Source organism: Aythya fuligula, chromosome 1 (assembly GCF_009819795.1).
Source record: "Aythya fuligula isolate bAytFul2 chromosome 1, bAytFul2.pri, whole genome shotgun sequence".
In the NCBI taxonomy this organism is placed as follows: Eukaryota; Metazoa; Chordata; class Aves; order Anseriformes; family Anatidae; genus Aythya; species Aythya fuligula.
Window position 1 is genome coordinate 64,854,939 of NC_045559.1, and position 17,930 is coordinate 64,872,868.

The 17,930-nt window shown below is 47.0% G+C and overlaps 1 protein-coding gene across 1 annotated transcript in view; it reads right to left on the bottom strand.

Moving 5' to 3' along the window:
- CACNA2D4 (calcium voltage-gated channel auxiliary subunit alpha2delta 4) overlaps positions 1–17,040 on the bottom strand; it is a 112,329-nt gene extending 95,289 nt beyond the window's left edge. The window contains exons 1-6 of the mRNA XM_032184094.1: positions 16,952–17,040; positions 12,071–12,152; positions 5,777–5,893; positions 4,226–4,285; positions 2,410–2,572; positions 113–244 (exon numbers count right to left, since the gene is read on the bottom strand). Of these exons, the coding sequence (XP_032039985.1) occupies positions 113–244; positions 2,410–2,572; positions 4,226–4,285; positions 5,777–5,893; positions 12,071–12,152; positions 16,952–17,040 (643 nt within the window). The remainder of the gene's footprint in view (positions 1–112; positions 245–2,409; positions 2,573–4,225; positions 4,286–5,776; positions 5,894–12,070; positions 12,153–16,951) is intronic.
- Positions 17,041–17,930: the final 890 nt, after the last annotated feature.

A 17,930-nucleotide genomic window follows, 5' to 3' on the forward strand; every position in this document is an offset into this window, starting at 1 on the left:
GGCCATGCTGCAGCTGTGGAGGATCCCCAGGCTTCCCAGTTCAGGCTTTGGCACAGCTCAGCCCCTGTCCTGCTTGGCGCTGAAGGAGCGAGGTTGCTGGCTGCTCTCTTACCTGGGTAGAGCCTGAAGAAGCCCGTGGAGCTGCCAAAGTACTGCCAGGTCAGCGTGGGATCCCTTTCAAAGTTGTCCACAAAAATAGGGTTCAAGGCTTCTGACATATAAACGCCATTCAGGATGTCGGGGTCTTTGGGGAAAAAGGAGAGAAAATTGAAAAAAAAAATGCAAAAGAGGGGAAGGCACCCCCCCAAACCCCTCTAGGATGGTGAGGGGAACACGAACAAAGAAAGCCCAGGCAGGAGTACAGCCATCTGTGGAGGTGCTTCCTCCTGTCCTGCACAAGGGTGCGTCCCTTCATCATAGTCCCTCCCTTCACAGTGACTCCTGTCCTCTCGGCAGCAGCTTTCCAGAGGCTGTGGAGGGAACTGAACGCATGGCTCAAATAGGCCTTGGAGGGCAGGTCACCCCTGGTGGCTACACGTGTTCCCAGCTTGGCCACACATCATTATGCCTGATACTCTTACATCCAGGTGGAAGAAGGCTCTGAGAGCCTCAGGATGACCAGCAAGCACCGAGTACAGCTGGTGCACCATGCAGGCAGGTCTGAGCTGCTGGAAGGCAGCTGTCTGACGCACCACTAAGTGGAGCAGCCTTTGCATGGTGCTTAAATATATGCTAGTCCCCATGATGCAATTACCAAAGACAGAGAAGCCTTAGGCTTCGCATGCTGTTTCTGTTTCTCTTCTTTTCCTCATGTTTTTTCTCTGTCTGCCCTCTCCTTCACTAAGCTTGAGCTGTCCTCCCTTGCCCCTGGTCTCTTCCAAACCAATATACAGCTGCAGACTTGCATGAGCTTGTAGGAGGCAGTGTACATACAGCGTCTGTGTTGACTCATTGCCTCAGGGGGCCAGGCAGAGCAGCAGCAATAGAGAAGGGAATTATAGGAAAGTGGTCATCACAGGATTAGTTGTATTAAAGTCAAACAGGATGGGGCTTTGACCCACCACTTCCTGCTTAGTCACTTCAGTAAATGCAGTTTTGGCCAAAGGAAGGGCAAAACTGAACTGTGGCTCCCCAGTAACGAGGCCAAAGTAATTCAGACAGGAATGGAGCCAAAAGAGCTGCTGAGAGCAAGGTTTGCTGCTCCCGTGGCTGTGAGCTGCCAGACCTGCTCCCAGGAGGAGCCCCAGCACATATGAAGCCTCTGCTGCTTCCTCCGTCTCCTGTTTGTCCTCCAGCCATAGCAAGAGCAGCTGGACGGTTTGTGTCTAGCCATACAGACAAGAAATCAGATAGCAGGGCACTGCGTCCCTGCTGTCTCTGACAGCAGCCATTTGGCCACCTTTCTGTGTGTCACTGCAGGCAGCAGCCTACCTCGTGTTCAGCCACAGCCAGCTCTGCTGCGCGCAGGGTTTTAGTGTCTGGGGCTCTCAGACCAGATAAAATTAATCTAAAATCTGGCGAGAAATAATGCTCCCTCTATTGTCCCTCTAAATAATGTACCAGTTGTGAGATCAGTCAACAGCGCCTGCCTTGTCTGGTCCTAAGCCTTAAAAATGAGCTCCATCTACAAAAAGAAATAATAGAGCTTTTTTTTTTTTTTTTTTCTTTTTTCTTTTTCTTTTTCTTTTTTTTTTTTCTTCTTCTTCTTTCAGTAAAGAGCAGTAAATCTAGAACAGTTGTAACTGGTGCCTCAACCTGAAGTTTCTGCATTGCACCCACCAGCTGAAAGAGGGGCCAGTTTCTGGTACGTGGCTGGAGCAGTGTGAATGTACAAGGGGGAGAGGAGGAGAGGACAGACTGTGCACAAGTGACTGCCCCCCAGGCTCCCTCAGCTGCCAGAATGCCAAAGGCTTGTTGAGATAGGAAGATATCCCAGAACTGTCATGTCCCAGCAGCAGTTGTGAGCTGCGTCCCCTTGTGAATACAATCACTGGAAGCTCAGAGTGTTCCCATGAGGTGTTAGGGCCTCAGAACACAAAGGTGAAATCAAATTTTCTCAGCTGAAATCAATTTTATCATTAACACCTAAAGACCTTGATAGATCTGACCCTTCGTACAGAATAGCAATTTCCAATAAATTTACATCACAGTTCATTTCACAGCTCCTTTGTTTGAGTAGATGGACCCTAACAGACTATGCTGCCTGCCTAAGCCCTCTCACAGCCACAGACTGAAACACAGACATGATCATGCCTTGGAACAATGCCTTTCCAGGCTTTTTTTTTTTTTTTCTTTCTTTCTTTCTTTTTTTCTTTTTTCCTTCTCATCCTCATTTTGGTGTTATTACTCCCTGGTAGTTTCCACAGCAACATATTAGCAGTGTGAAAGTAAAGGCCAGTGGTCCATTACCTTTGTTGTAGACATTGGTGGGGAGCTGGATATCGCTGTATGTTGTGTTCACCAGCAGGTTATTGAAGTGTTCATTTGGCTCCAGAATGAATTCATCTCCAAGCTCCACGTAATTGTCATTTTCATCCTTCTCATTAATCAGGAGGGAGTTGTAGTAATCAAACTGTTGATGAAGACAATGGAAAATGGAAAGGCAATGAGAGAGAATGGCATACATTTTTATCAATATTGCCTGGAAAAAAAAAAAAAAACAAAAAACAAAAAACAAAACACACCAACAACACAAAAAATCAAAGAACACTTTAAACAATAAAAATGGGACATCTAGAGAATCTGGGCTTCGAATAGGATCAAGATGAGCAACAAATGATAGCCATTACCAAACGAAAAGTGTAAAGCTGCCCAAATGATGGTTTCTGCCCAATTTCTTATTGTCAGGTACCCATGTTATTTGCAAGCATGGTCATAGCCAGCAGCCGAAGAGCCACCTAAGAGCAAAGGGACACAGTGACAGATTCCCATGGTCCCTCAGCATTATTTGAATTTCTAGCTGGAGAGGTGGAGTATCTCAGTGTATCTGGCTCCCAGGTTTACTACAGGACATGCCTACTCTGATCCTAATTGTCCAGTCTCTACAGCTGTCGTCTACTGGATTTAACTCCTAATGCATGTCCAGCCAAAGTTATCCCTTCACTGTGACTCCAAGCAGCAGGAGCTCATCCAGAGTAAAGGACAGAGCGGAAAGTGCTTGAAGACAGCACCATTTTCCTCCATGAAGTCCCAGTGGGGATTTAGCATCTGCGGATGCATTAGTATCTCCAGGATAGTCTCCACCCTTGGATAACAGCTGATTTTATAGTGTTTTATTCAGCTTACCTGAGGGAAGGGATATTTAAGGATATTCAAGCATTACCAGTATTTAGGGGTGTGAATAGGGCCAAGAGTCTTGACTCACTGTGAAAGTAGATGACCTAAGTAGCATGACCATAATGTGATTCTTAAACACAGAGGTAAAAGAGGCAAAACTGATTAGGTAGCTTGGTTTCAAGAAGGGTTTTCATTCCTTGCCTTTTCCAACATTGACAGTTGTACTTGCAGGGCTACCTTGTACTTCTTCTACACACTGAGTGTTTGTAGTATGGATAATGGACTTCATTAATCAGAGTATTCACTCCGATTTCCTTCACGAGCAATAATCCCTTAGCTTAGTTACAAACAATTATTAAGAGAAAGCCAATTATCCTAATTGCATGGACAGAACTAAACTGTTATCCAATGGGAAGTCCTGATGCACGCATGTCTGCAGGGTAGAGAAAAGATGATTGGAACTGGTGAGAAATTCTTCTCACTTGGATTCACGGTTTGCTATGGGAATTTGTAACATTATGGCCTCTGCAACAGCACCCTCCTCATTGCTCATACGCTCTTGATTTTTAGCTCATTCTCCAGGGAAGTAACTCAGGAAGCACCAGCTAATTTGCACTAATGTGTATAACAGAGTAATAACTCTGTTGTGCAATCAGGGTATTGCCAATAACATCGTGCAGCCCAGTGTCTTCCCAAATCCTTCCTATTCCTGGGCCAAAGGGACTAACCTCGTAGGTGTTGCTAGGCTTGGGATCTTCCAAGGGAGTTGCACTTGTTTCTAGACAAGCTGAATGTCCTGAAGACAAAGAAACTCCTAACCTGGCTGCTAGACAGATGTTAAGCATGCTATGCCAAGTGTTAAAGGTGAGAGGGTGCTGCTAGACGAGCCTTTGGGCTGGTCCCTCTGAGGATATGAGCCATATTTTGTCACTGATGGTGATAAACTTACCTCCAGCGAGGAGTTGTACTCATGGTTCAGATCTGCATCCTCTGCTGCTTCCACCAACCGCTAATGCAAACAGATAAAGAAAGAGGAGGGATGCTGTGGGAAGTCCCCAGAAACTTTTTTACCACTACTAGGAATTCACATAGTGAGAAGACGTGACCACTTCCCTTCACTACAACACAGTCACGGGGCTAAAACCCCTCTTCTCTACTTCCTTTCCTGCTGACCTGCCATCCCGTGCCACAGCTTTACAACTCAGAAGGTGTATTCACAACTATTTATGGCTGAGTGTATTCACACCTGCTTACCCTGGAGTCCCTATTAGACCCCAAGTGATCTCAGGCATCACAGGACACACACACACACAAACAGAAACATGTCCAATTAGACAACAGACATATCTCATTTTCCATGAGCCTTTCCAAAAAGCCATGGGAAAAGCATCCCAGACCCAGCCTGATGTCAGTATCTTGTCAAAGGAAAACGCCTTGTGGGAGTCTCAGCCTGCTTTTGTTACTGAAACACCATGACTTGATTTCATAGAGGGCTCAGCGAGGCTAGGGCCATTTATAAGCTTTTACCATCTATGGGTGCCAGTATAAGCACTAGTATTCTCCAGCATGATGCTTCAGGGCACCAATTCTCACTTTGCACAGACTGGGGAGGAATCCAGCTAAACATGCACATGTTTTCAGAGTTACACAATTAGTGACAGTCTCAGCAAAGCTACTTTTTGTTCCTTCACAAAGGGTAAAGCAATCCAAACACTGGAAAAGGCTGGCTGTGAATTTAATGTTATGGGCCAAAGCCCTGACTCTAACTATGCCCACATTTCACTTTGAGAGTTAAATGATGTGTTTCTGGATGGCTTTTCCACATTAGATGCCTTAAACAGTCAAGGCTCTGTGACTACAGAAATAGGCTTTTTATAGTGGGTAAATATAAGGGAGTAAGATAGACCCTTAGATGCAAGAAGTAAGAGGGGCCATAACGATTACCTGCTCTGGCCTCCGACACAGCAACATCCTAAGTCCACTTGCCACCTTCTCCGTGTTTCCCCCTGTATGCAGCTGGAAATCCAAGCGCCTTCCTTGCAGCTCATGTTCAGGGGCTGCAGGAATTTCCCCTGAGCCACACACACAGCCGAAACAAGCTACCAGTCTTCAATGGCCAGTGGGCATCGTGCAAGGATGAACTTTATTCCCACTTGCAATAGGCTTTTTTCCCCCCTCGCTCTTTAAACAGCTACAGAATTAAACATCTTTCCTCCTAAGAGTGTTCGTTCCCTCATATTTATTCCTAGACTTTGTTTTTATCTTATTTCTTACTCTGGGCTGACGGAGAAGCCAGCATTCCCTTGTCTGAACGCCCACGCCCTCCCACCAGCGTCTACTTAAAGCTCAGAAGGAGCCAGCTGCACCAGCAGGCGCTCGCTTGGGCGAGGAAGTCCTCGTGCTACCTCTGCGCCCACGCGCTCCTGGTGCAGGCAGGAGGGGGGGACTGCCGTGGGGCCACCAGGAGGGGACTTCCTTCCTGCAGCACCCCTGGTCGTACCTCAACAGCTTCGACCTTCCTGCGGAGCATGCTCTCCATCTGCTCCGAGAACTTCTTCACCAGCTCCAAGCCGTCCACCTCTTTGATCTTCAGAGTCGGCTCCACGTCTTTGTACTTCTGCCCAAGGGAACGCAGAAAATGCTGCTGAGCAGGAGGCCCATAAGGAGAGGGTGAGACTGTTATCGTCAACTGGGTATTGCTTTGGGTAAAGAAAGGTGCCTTGAAGGGACCGGCCTGATTTAGCACCACCTCCCACCGTTGCCTTTCCTCCCTTTATACGTTATAATTTGGGAGCATGCAGATCATTGACCAGAACACAAAGCACCAGAATTCAAAGCAACCGATCCAATTATGAGCTTGTGGTTGTTGAAAAAAATGGTGTACCTAGGAATTGTGAGCTACTTCATGCTGTCTCCACTGGGAGAGACACCGTAAGGAAGAGGACCTGGATCTGACAGTTTCAGAGCTAAACAGTTTCTTCTGGCCATGTACATTGTAAGCATTAAAAACCTGAGGGTACTCCTAAAGTGGATAATTGTAATTTACTTCCCTAAGCCTGCCCTTTCAAGACTGCATACAATAGTCTTTATGTCTTCTTTTCAAAAAAGTCCTAACACTAACAGAGATAAACAGAAAGAAGGGGGCAAAAGACCTGCAATGGACACTATTTGATTAACATTAAAAATAATAATAATAATAAAAAAAAAGACAAAGCCTTGTCTCCCCGGCAATGATACTCTTCAGTGGAAGTGTAGAGGCAAATGACTGGATTTCCTTGGTCCCTCATCATCACTTCTCTCTGCAGTATGTACACATCCCCTCCATCTCCATGTTGCATTAGCAGCAATCTCAGGCAGGGCTGTGCTTCTTATGCTGGTACAAAATGAGGAGGTGAAAAGGGTGAGGGGATGGCAGGGGCTTTTGCAGCACTTTTCAATTTAGAAGTGTGGAGGAAAGACTTTGCATGTCTTGAGGATGAGCATGCACAGCTCCTTTTGCTCAAGCAGCTCACTGACCATCAGGGAAGGCAGCTGAGAAGAAGCAGAGTAAAAAATGCCTTGAGGATGGGGCAGGCTGAGGATGTCAGACAGAAATAGCAGCAGCATCCCGCCTGCAGCATGCACGGCAGAGCTGCTAGCTCTGCCTGGTGTGATTAACAGCGAGGGTTTTACTGGATTAAAAATGCCAGGCCTCACATCCCCTCTGCTGCAGCCGGGTAGCTCGGACAGCAGGGGATGAGGAGGAAGAGGTCAGGATGAGCACAAAGGTTAGCCCAACCATGCCGCCGAAAGAGGGATGTGCAATGGCCCCCTTAGCCAGGGCCCAGGCTGATGACGAGACCGCAGCACACATCCCAGCTGGTGCCTGTCCCACTTAGCTCCGTGTCATGGTTTCATCGGGAGGGAGGTGATCCCTGCCACGCCACGCTTTAATCGGGCCCTCCTCGGGGGGAGGAGAGTAATCTCTCCTGGGTGAGCTGGCGAAGGGGAGGCTGCACCAGCACACGCCTTACACAGTGACCTGCCGTCGTTTGCCTTGGGTCACGTCTTGAATTAAAAGAAGCAAAGCTCTTGCCTCTCAATTATTTTTAATGTGCTTCACAAGCAATCACAAGCAAGCATGAACAGCCTGCTAATATCATACACATCTCAGCCCTGGGAACTAGCCAGTGCTGGGAAGGTGTGGCAAAAGAAATGTTCCCTGCAAAATTTCAGTTGGCTATTGTGATGGATAAACCTGGTTTGGGCTCAGATCCCCTTTGAGCTTTTTTCCTACAAAGGATCAAGCAAGCTATTTTGTATCTATATTACTGCTGCTAAAGTCTCCTACTATTAATGAGTATTTATTGCAAGAGTTCCTAGAGGTAGGCAACAGGACACCTGTTATTTCAAGTGCTATCACCAGATGCCATGGCAGAAAGATGGTGAGCATCAATGCTGGCGCTTGTAGACAACCAAACACAGCCCAAGTTTAGGGCTCTGGTTATCAGATCACTGTATTTTATGGCATGGGAATCAGCCACAGGCTAGGGAGAACTGGCTGAAGAGATCTGATGTAAAGAAGGGACCAAACATGCAACTGAAATAACAGATCTTCTCACATACATCTAGCGCTTTACTCCCTTAAAAGAAGGAGGACAATTCATTACGCTTCTCCTTCCGTGGGGGTGGCAATTTAAAAGCGGAAGATCCAGAATTCAGAATCCAAAGTTTTATCTGTGAACTGAGATGTCACCAAATATATTTTCTCGTTCCCACCTCCATGAAATTAAGCCCATTGAAGTATGTAGTGTTACATTACTCACTGCTAGTGAAACTATATTAAGAGTGTGAAAGACGTTCCTTTCATCTTTACCCAGAAAAATGTCTTGACTGTACTTATTTGTCTGTTCTTTGCCATGTAGTTGTTTGTAGTGCTTTCTAGTAATTACACAGCTGGAGCAGAGCCCTACTGTCCTCTCTCAGCCCTATCCACCAGGGAAAGCAATTGGCACTTCAACCTCAGAAGGAAGCAGGAGTTAATTCTCAGAAACATTTATAATGCATCATTAACATCACAGGGGAAAAATTAACTGTGGGGCCTGCCGAGGCCAGTTGGTGTTTGTTTCACTCAGAGGCAAGCCAAGCCCTGGGGAGAGGAGGAGAACCACCCTGGGGATCTCTTTGCGTGCTTGCAGTTGGTGGCCCCAGGCCTTTGGTGACTCTGGTAGCCAACAGCAGCAGCAGGACAGAGGTGAGCAGACCTAATAACCCACAGGTTCAGGATCTGCTTCACTCCATCTGTGTTTCCCTCTGCTGTCCTAGACCCCATCTAACATTTTGGCACACATCCATCATCAGCAAGGCAGGCTGATGTGCCAGGCAGGCATACAAGCTTGTCTTGATCCCCGCTGTGCAATGGTCAAGAGAATGCAACAAATGCTTCAGCCATCAAGTCAGAGCAACTCTTAGGCTTTTTCTATCTCTGTGAGGTTTAATTTGATCACATCTTGTCTGCTCAGGACTGAGAGCCACCTGGGGGCTTTCTCAAAGCTCCCTGGTCCAGGGTGAGAACCCACCCTCGTGGATTCAAAGACAGCTGCTGGCTCACCAGGACTCTGTGAGCAATAAAACCTGGCAGGAAAATGAGTGTTTGGGTTTGCAATGTGACATTTAGTTTCTTCTGAAGGAAAAAAAAATAAAATAACACAGAACCCCCAGAGGAATCCAAACAGTGTAACCCACAACAGGAAATTTATGCCAAATTAAGAGAAGGTTTACATGCAAAACATTCAGGTAACTGAGGAATTATGGCTCTCAGAACAATAAACTAGTTACACCATACCTATCAGGCACAAGGGAAACATAAAGTCAACTTTGAAAGCTACTGTTTGTGTTTTCTCAAAGAGAAAATACCCATTGATTTAAACAAGCCCCAAGGAAAGAGCTGTCTGGCACTCTGCACTGCATTCCCCACCCTTGTGCTGGCCTGCACATACTAACCCACAAAGAAATATTTCATGTGAGCAAGAGGCAATGGCCCCAAAATGAGAAAGGCATTTGGGGAGCACACATATTTGAATTTCCAGGGTGCATTCTTCTCCCCTGGCTGGACTCCTCTGTAGTCTGTGCACCAGGGCAGCGATCCCCATAAAGCCATTTGGAGTCTGCAAAGGTTTATCTGTGAGAAGCATGAAGCATGGAAAAAGCTGCCTGTTAGTAAGAGGTTGGTCTGCAGAATTGTATCAGGGCTCAGAGGGAGCCCTCCTGTGCAGTCTCTGGTTTGAGATGCTGATTTGTGAGGTGTCCAACTCAGAGCTTGCTGAGGCTGATAGAAGGACTGAAGATGTGGGTGCTGGCTGTTCCTCCTGTCTTTTCCATTATCCCATGAAAACAGGGAGAAATGAAAGCTTAAGGAGGGGGACTTGAAGGGTGAAAGGTAAGCCTGACCTCTCTGAACTGCTTCGGCCAGGGTAGGGCAGGACGTGCATTTGGGAGATGACTCTTTGATGGAGCGTAGACAGAGGTAGGCTGGATCAAGCTCATCTTTTCCCCCCTGCTGAAAGTGGTGACAGTGACTCACTGGAGGACATTTTCTCTCTGAGTCATGGGTGACACTGTCCTGTTCTGTGCTTTGCCTCTGGACCCCACTATCTGCCTGTGCTGCATCCAGGCCCCAGGATATGCTCTTGCAATTCAGACACCTTCAACTGTACGAGAAGGAACCTGGACTGGGGCAGGCACATGTCATTTTATAAGGCCAAAAGGTCTGTCAGGTCACCAGGAAAAAATAGCTCTGCCTCAACTCCCCTCAAGACAAACGCTAGATTGGATTTGGCTAGATTCAGACTTCTTTTTTCATCAGTTTTCTTCTCTTTCAGTGAATTATACCAAAATCTGATGGTTATGTTTTTTTTTTTTTTTTTTTCCTCCTCCAAAATCCAGTTGCTGTGACTGTCACTCCTAGTGGTTCTGTACCAACCTCCACAGGTCTCCTGCAACCCCTACCTCCAAAAAAGATCAAGATCCCAAGAGACAAAGCATGCAGTGTGGACAGAAGGAGGTAAAAGGACCCAGTGCAACACCTCCAGAGGACCAATGCAGCACAGCTATCTATCTCAACACCCACCTCTCTGTGCCGTGGCTGCCATCCTTGGCCTCCACCATTAAGTTTCAATGATTACATTTCAATTCATTTTCAAGCTATAACCTGTTCTCCATAGCCCCACTGACTTCTGGACCTTAAAAAATGTGAACTCTTAGTCTGTTAAGAACAGTACCCACAGAAATAGCACAGGCTGGCTGTATTCAAGCAGCAAGGAGAAGACAGTGAGAGCAGTATTTCTTCAAAATGTAAGGTAGCACTGTTGACACCTTCCAGAAAAAAAAAATCTGGAATCTGCAGACTTTGCTGGACAGCAAATACCTATCCAGCATGAGGCACAGATATCTGACTATCAGATAACCCTAACTTGTGTGTCCTGCACACCAGAGGTGCCATAACATATCACTTTGCCTCTAGCACTACCACTTGGGAAACCTATGGTAGAAAAGGCACTGCATATACACCATCAAAACTGCTAAAAACCCAAACATTTGCTTGTGCCAATATCACAACCACAGCTGCCTCATGATTAGGCCATTAGGTACCCATATCCAGGCTGAAAAATTTTTGTGGCATAGTTGCACATTCCTCTTAAGGACTGGTGATCAGCATAGACCTTTGTGACAAATGCTAAAGGCCTTTCTCAGCCGAGGCTAGCAAAGGTGACGCTGCAGAAGCCTCCCCTTTCCTCCAGGGAGAAAGCAGCGCTGTGAGGACAGGGGAACAGGGGGCTCATCAGCAAGGCAACTCCAGTGATACCTGGAGTTTTATTTACTTACGTACTGGGATGTAGGTGTTATTAGACAAAAAAAAATAAATAAATCAGATGCCCAAAAGGACTAAGAAGCAATGCATGGATTGTGTTGGCCAGAGAAAGACAAAGGATCTGGAATTCCACATGGGGTGGAGAAACACGCACTCAGGTGTGTTCAGCAGCCACCAGGTCCCTGGAATAGCAATCGTGGGGCCTGATTAATACAGCCTGCCGCAGCTTTAGACAGAGATCATTAAGATGGAAAGAGGAGCAGCCATTCACCTCTGACTTAAGGAATCAAAGGCTACAGGGCAAATTCTCTATGGGTGCAAACAGGAAAATTTAATTAAAGTCCCTGGAGTCACAACCTTCAGAACAGCAGTGTCTATTTTTCAGGACGTGTCCCTCAGAGACCCTGTGCAAAGGGTAGTTTTAAAGACAATTCAAAGAGGGGAAAGTGCCTTGATGAGTCACTGGTGTGAGACAGAAGAGGAAGCAGGAATAAACAGGAGTATCTGCTGGAGAGCTGCAGGAGGGGACAGTGGGGTGGTGACGAGCAGATGAGTGATGAGCAGGCAGAGAGGGACTGATGTGCAGTTAGGAAGGGAGGACTAAAAGGCCAGTATGAGAGGGAGTGAAGTGATCACAGGGAAAGCTTTACAAGTACTTTGAAGAGTTTTTTTTTTTTTTTTTTTTAAACAATTGGACAATTTAGCTGGCATTTGGCCATAGCTAGTGAAGGCAGGAAAGGCATGAAGTAGATCACCCTCTCTGCAGTTCAGCATAGCTATGGGATATCTCTTATCATGGATATGAACCCACATAGTTTTAAAAGTTAGCTAGAGAACTGCATGCTTGCCTTCTTCCACCCCAGATTTTCTGTGGAGGGAATTAGGTCGGAAGGCTACATGGGGAGAAGCAGCAAGGCCAGAGGAATCGTCACAGCTGTTGCCTACCTTCTGCAGCAGGAGAGAGCCTGAATACTTGGTTACAATGGAGTACAGCTCCCCACCAAAGGCATCCGCCCAAGACTTCACCCTAAAAAGAGGAAAATCAATATTAATAATGCAAAGGCAATAGGACTGCCTACTGCTTCAAACTGTAACAATTCTATCTTCCTGAGCATTAATCTTCTTTTATTTCTCTGAACCTCTACAGTGAGAATAACACTTTCTCTCCAGCCTGCTTGTGAGACAAGCAGCAATAGAAGCAAGAGATGGTGGTCTTGAATATTCAGCCTCAAGACACTGGCCAGAAGGTAGCACCATGGAGTTCTACTCGTCTCGGCCACTGCTTGCTGACTCAAAGTGGAATCTGTCTCATCTAACTCTAGAGGTCCTAAAGTTGCATATTTGGTCTTAGATATCGTCTGGTTTCCTCTGTTTAAGTAAAGCAAAATAAATAGCTCTCTGGAGACAGTTGTCTTCTTTGATTACAGACAGAGCCTAGAATGAAGGGGCAGACACCAAACGTCAGGACAGCTGAACAGAAATAAGCATCAGCGCTGAAGGAAGTTGTCAGGACTCAACCCTAAATTCAGTTGCTAGAGCTACGTGGGGCAGAGGCTAATGAGGCAGATGAATCCACTGCTCTCAGAGGAGGTACTACAGCTTCATAATGCCAGAGGATATTATGCACCTCCTCATTGTAAAACGCTACTCGCATTTGTGCCATCCTGTAAATAACTGATGATAGCAATACCACATGGAGAACATAAGGATGCTGAAGAGCAGCCTGAACACTGAGCCATCCAAATGAAAATAGATGGCTCTCATAATTGACAGAGCACTTCATCAGAAATCTGTTACATGATTCACATTAGGCAGTTCCACCTACATGCAGTTCCTTCAGCAAGGATTCACTTAAGAGAGATTTATTTAATGGAATAAATGGTCTTCTCCGCTTACCAGAAAATACCACTTATTTATGGGCTGCAGAGTCTTACCTAAGGCTCTAAGTGGATGCCTCCAGGCGCCCAGCAGGCTTTAACCCCAGGGCCTGATGGCCCAGCACATCACACCATTTTTATGGCAGAATAATATTCAGATATAAAGATGAGCTCCAGAGCAAAGCCAGTGCAGTAATAATGGAATAATCCTTATCCTAAGACTTATCCTAGGGAAGTCTGCCTGCTCAGAGTCCTCAATGGCAAGTACAGGATGATGGGCAGCCATGGGTTGGGATTTAGAGCCTCTGTAAGACTTCTGCTCTCAACAGCACCTCTCTTCACTGTCTACAAAGGGACCACAATGCAAGTAGGTGCCCTTTGTAACCACTCCTTAATTGGCAACAAGGCGTTCATTTCCAGCTGCCGAGTGTAAACCAGCACCAGCTGAAACCAGTACAACTCCATTGTTTGGGCATTGTGGGATGCATCTTACTTTGACAGCCAGGGCTTTTATCTCTTCATTTCATTCTTAGAGCAAAAAGAATACGGGAATTTGGTAGGAGACCAGGATTTATTGCTGCTTATCAGACTTATTCTACCATACCCAGAAAAAAAGAAGAGGATAACACACAAAGACACCCCGTGGGATGCTTTCCTGACTGCTGTAGTAACTATCTTATTGCCTGAGGATCTATGAGCCAACATTAACTTGATGCCCCACCAGCAGCTGGTTTTACAGCTTTTATATATGAGATGTTTTGTGCTGACATTAACTAATATTCTCCAGATCTCTTCACTTTCTACTGCAGAAAGAGAGAACCTAAACATGAAGTTTGAGACAGTAATTTTATCAGGGAGATTTATTTTTACCTGTTTTCAAAATTAAAAATAAAAAATCAGTGGTATGTGGTCATGCCTTTTTTTGTTTTGTACTGTGTCTGTGGCCATGCATGTGACCCTCTTCCTACCACCCCTAGTAATTTTTCTACTCCACATGGTGGAAGACTCAGGGATATTAGGTTCTGGCTAGTGGGTGTAGTTGGGCAGCTTCAGCAGAACGATGCAGTTATTGAGGCAAAAGGTTTGCAATATGAGCTTAGCAATTAGTAATCAGTAGAGAAGCCAAGCACAAGGCACAGCTTCAGGGAAAACCAAGCCCCTCTGCTCAGGGAACTGCTTGGCTGTAACATCGTCAAGTCCTGGTGCCATGCATTTACATGGGATTCTCAGCTTTCATAAAAACAGGAAAGGGGGGGTTGCGTTTTAGCCTTTGAGGCTATGTTAAAAGAAGCCTAAACACGTGAATGTTGAAACAGATGGCAAAAGCAGAATTCAAGGGAAAGAAAGAAAGAAAGAGTTCAGGATTGGCATAATGTCTAAGCCAGTCTCCAAAGTGTTAAGTGCTAGCTTGAGCATTCAACTCAACAGTGACTCCTGTTTGTGACTTTTTTTTTTCTTTTTCTTTTTTTTTTTTTTTTTTAAACATAAATAAGTGAGAGAAAAGGTCAGTCTACAATTCCGCTGGCTCCATGAGCTCAGGAGCAAATGGATAGAGGTGGCTGGGGCAGCCTCGAGAGGCTGAACCACACTGATATTCAGCTCTCCCACCAGCATTTCTTGATGTGCCCAGCATGCACAGGCTGAGCACCCAGCCCAAACCATCCTCACAACTGCAAGCAAGCCCATGCCACGGCCAATTTATAAACAAAGCAGTGTCTGGAAGACAAGAGGAGGTGATTTGTATGGCAAACTTGCACCCCTGAAGCATTGCTAGCAATTGACCCAGCAGAATTTTGCACCCCTGGAGTTAAAGCCAAGCGGCCTTTGCAAAGACATAAATAAGCTGGTGATGAACCGAGTGTGGTGCCGCAAAGCCAGGCATGACTTAGGAGCAGAAGAGGCTGAGTTAGCTTTGTGTCACTTTACAGTGATTAGATTCAGACGGTGCTTAAAAGCTTTTAGTTTTATGTCCTCAAAATGTCCTTGTGCAAACTATGAAGCAGGTCCGTTTTCTGCTGATTTACTCCCTTTGCTCCTCTGGCCAACGTGCTCTTCTCCTGAAATTTCATTTGAAAAGGGCAACTTCTGTGTTGCAGTCAAATTCATGACTGGATTTGAAACACCAGGGATTAATTCAGCTGTTGGTCTGGTTTCGGTACCAGGAGAGAAAAGCTCTTTTTCCATTGTTTATTCTTTATTCTCGTACATGAGTAAGTTCCAAATTGTGCAAAGTGACGCAACTCTTTTCTCAGTAGTAAAGGGCTATCACATTATTACCAAACACATCAGAAAAGGATTTGGTCAGAGATTGCCTGCCTGTAATCCCTGCACTTGTATTCAGTGGCGAAAACAGCAGAAAGGACAGGCTGTCTTCTTAATGCCACAGATTTCAAGGCCAAAAGGTGTTTCCATGCATTTACTCTGGGCACAGAAAATCTTTTTTATTTCCTCTTTTTTTTTTTTTTCTTTTCCCCCACAGTCTGAATTTAATTCTACATTGATTGAATTTTATTCTACAGTTGAGGTAAATTTCTAATTTTGTTCTACAATACAGACAGGATCTTGTTCTATGGAACGAAAGGAGAGAGGAATATTTTTAGGGAGAAACTGCCTCTTTTGCTGGGAAGTTCCCTTCAGATGGATCCCAAAGTCCTGTCTCCAGGGCCTGTTGTAGAGCACAGTGACACTGCTGCAGTTTGAAGGCTGTCGTCCCCGGCTGCACAGAGAGGTGGAGGTGTGTGTGGGGGTGGGTTGGGCACTGCTCTGCACAACCTGGGCATCCCTTCTGCAAAACCCAAATGAGAAGCATTTTGCTGAGGCAGGGTTTGATAAGGGCAGCCAAAATGAAGGTGGTGGCAAAGTGTCCTGAGAGGCCCCTGGTGCAGTGCTTGGTAATCACGTGAGCCGTGCTGGTGAGCACACCTGCAAGGGTCTTACTGGGACTTTTTGAACACAAAATGCTTTCTCACAGTGCTGATTCTGGCTCCGGAGGACTTGGGTTGGTCTAGAGGACATAGCTCTTTCTGAAACTCGATGGCAGCATTGTCTCCTCCCCGCACTAACCCCCTTCCCTGTGCAGACCAACCCATCCCAGCCATAGAGAAGATGCCCCCCAAGCACTTTTACCAACCACCTTGCTGACGTTTTTAATCCTTACAGGATTTAACTTGCCTAAATCAGCTTAACAAGGTGAGGTTTCCACAAGCTCAGCTTGCTGGGCCCTGCTAGCCTGCTGGCGGGCACCGAGGTGGAGCAGAGTGGCAAGACAAGGTGCCGTGGTCCCCATCCTCTATTCAGCCTCCCCGCTAGCATCCACTGACACGAATTTGAACACACGAATAAATATGAGCATGTATCATGCAGGCTGCATGTGTGCACCAGTGAATCCTTGCTTTTTTCAGCCCCCAGCACAGCAGGCTAGCACAGGGATCAGTACCAGTGATATATAACAGTAAGAAGAGCCGCAGACCTTGCTCTGGCAATCTGGCTCAAGCATTGAGGAGAAGGCTCGTCACCCTAACATGCCACACCTATGGCTCCCCAGGCCGTATCCTGGCCAGCACGGTGTCCCCGCAAGCTGCCCTGCAAGCACCCATGAGAGCAGCCCTCAGCGCAGGCTCTGAGGCTGCCTGTGTTTGCCTCCATGGCCGAATTACCTGGGCTGGGGGTTTGTGAACGTGCCTGTACACTGCCTTTGCCTTTTACCACCCAATGCAGCAAGTGGAGCATTAAAAGATGTCCAAGTGCTCATCTAAAGCAGATGGGTATCACTGCCCTGCTTGGTGAGCAGCGAAAATGGTGCTTCGGCATCAGCGCTGGAGCTGGGAACTGAATCCATGGCTCCCATGCCCGTGTCCTCTCCAGGGGTCATCACTGCCACCTTTCACAACGCCTCGAGGAAATGCCAGCCCCCTCCCACCCCACACCGCAATGCGAGGGAAGCACTCACGTCTCCAGCGGTATCTTGGTCTGGGGCCGGGTGGAGGGCAGGAGGCAGAAGAGGCAGAGCAGCAGCGTCGGGACGGCCCCGCGCCCCATCCTCCATGCGCCGACCATCAGCGAGGAGACCAGACAGCAGGACGTGGGGGGTCCCTGCTATTCCTGCCGCCCCAGGGGGGTCCCCGCGTGGCCCCCGCCATGCTGCAGGCCCAGCGCCCCGAGGAATGGCCGCACCGGGAGGCAGCTCCGTGCCCGGCGCTGCAGCGGCTCCGTAATCCCCTGCCAGCCCCTTAATCCCCTGGCCGAGCAGCAGCAGCCGCAGATTTAGGGAAGTGGAGTGGGATAAAATCACCCGGGATTACTCTGATTCCTGAAGACGGGTCTCGGCTTCTCCAGCCGGAGGTCAGGGCGGCCTGGTTTAAAGGGGTCTCATCCACGGTCCTGAAGTCCCCCCCCGACCTTTGATTTCTCCTTCCCATGCCATGGGGTGCTGAGTGCCCTGCTTGGGCACCTTGGCAGTGTCCAACACACGCCCAAGACTGATTCATCATCTCACGGTGTCTGGAGGCCTCATTTGGGCCAGGGAAGGGGAGATGAATTGGGCAGCAAGGAAGGACTGTGCCCATTAATCACCTCCTAATGTGAGTGATTATTTATTAATAGCCGCACCTCTCCATTTGGGCAACACTCAATTGAGATTGCCATCCCCTGATCTGTGTCTGGGGACCGATGAATTAAAGGAGGCCGACGGCTAAACTTGATGAACAACAGAGAGCAGCAAAGTGCACGCTCAGATGAGGGGCACGCTTCAGAGGCTCATTATCATCACGGGGAGTATGAATTATAAATAACTGTAGATTCAGCAGTGGAAAGATTATAAATGATGAGAGAGATCTGTTGAACAGCCGGTGGCTATGTTTTCTACCGTTTGTTAGAATATCTTCCAATCACCTTTTGCACCTTTAAAAATGGTTTGTTTTACATGAAAT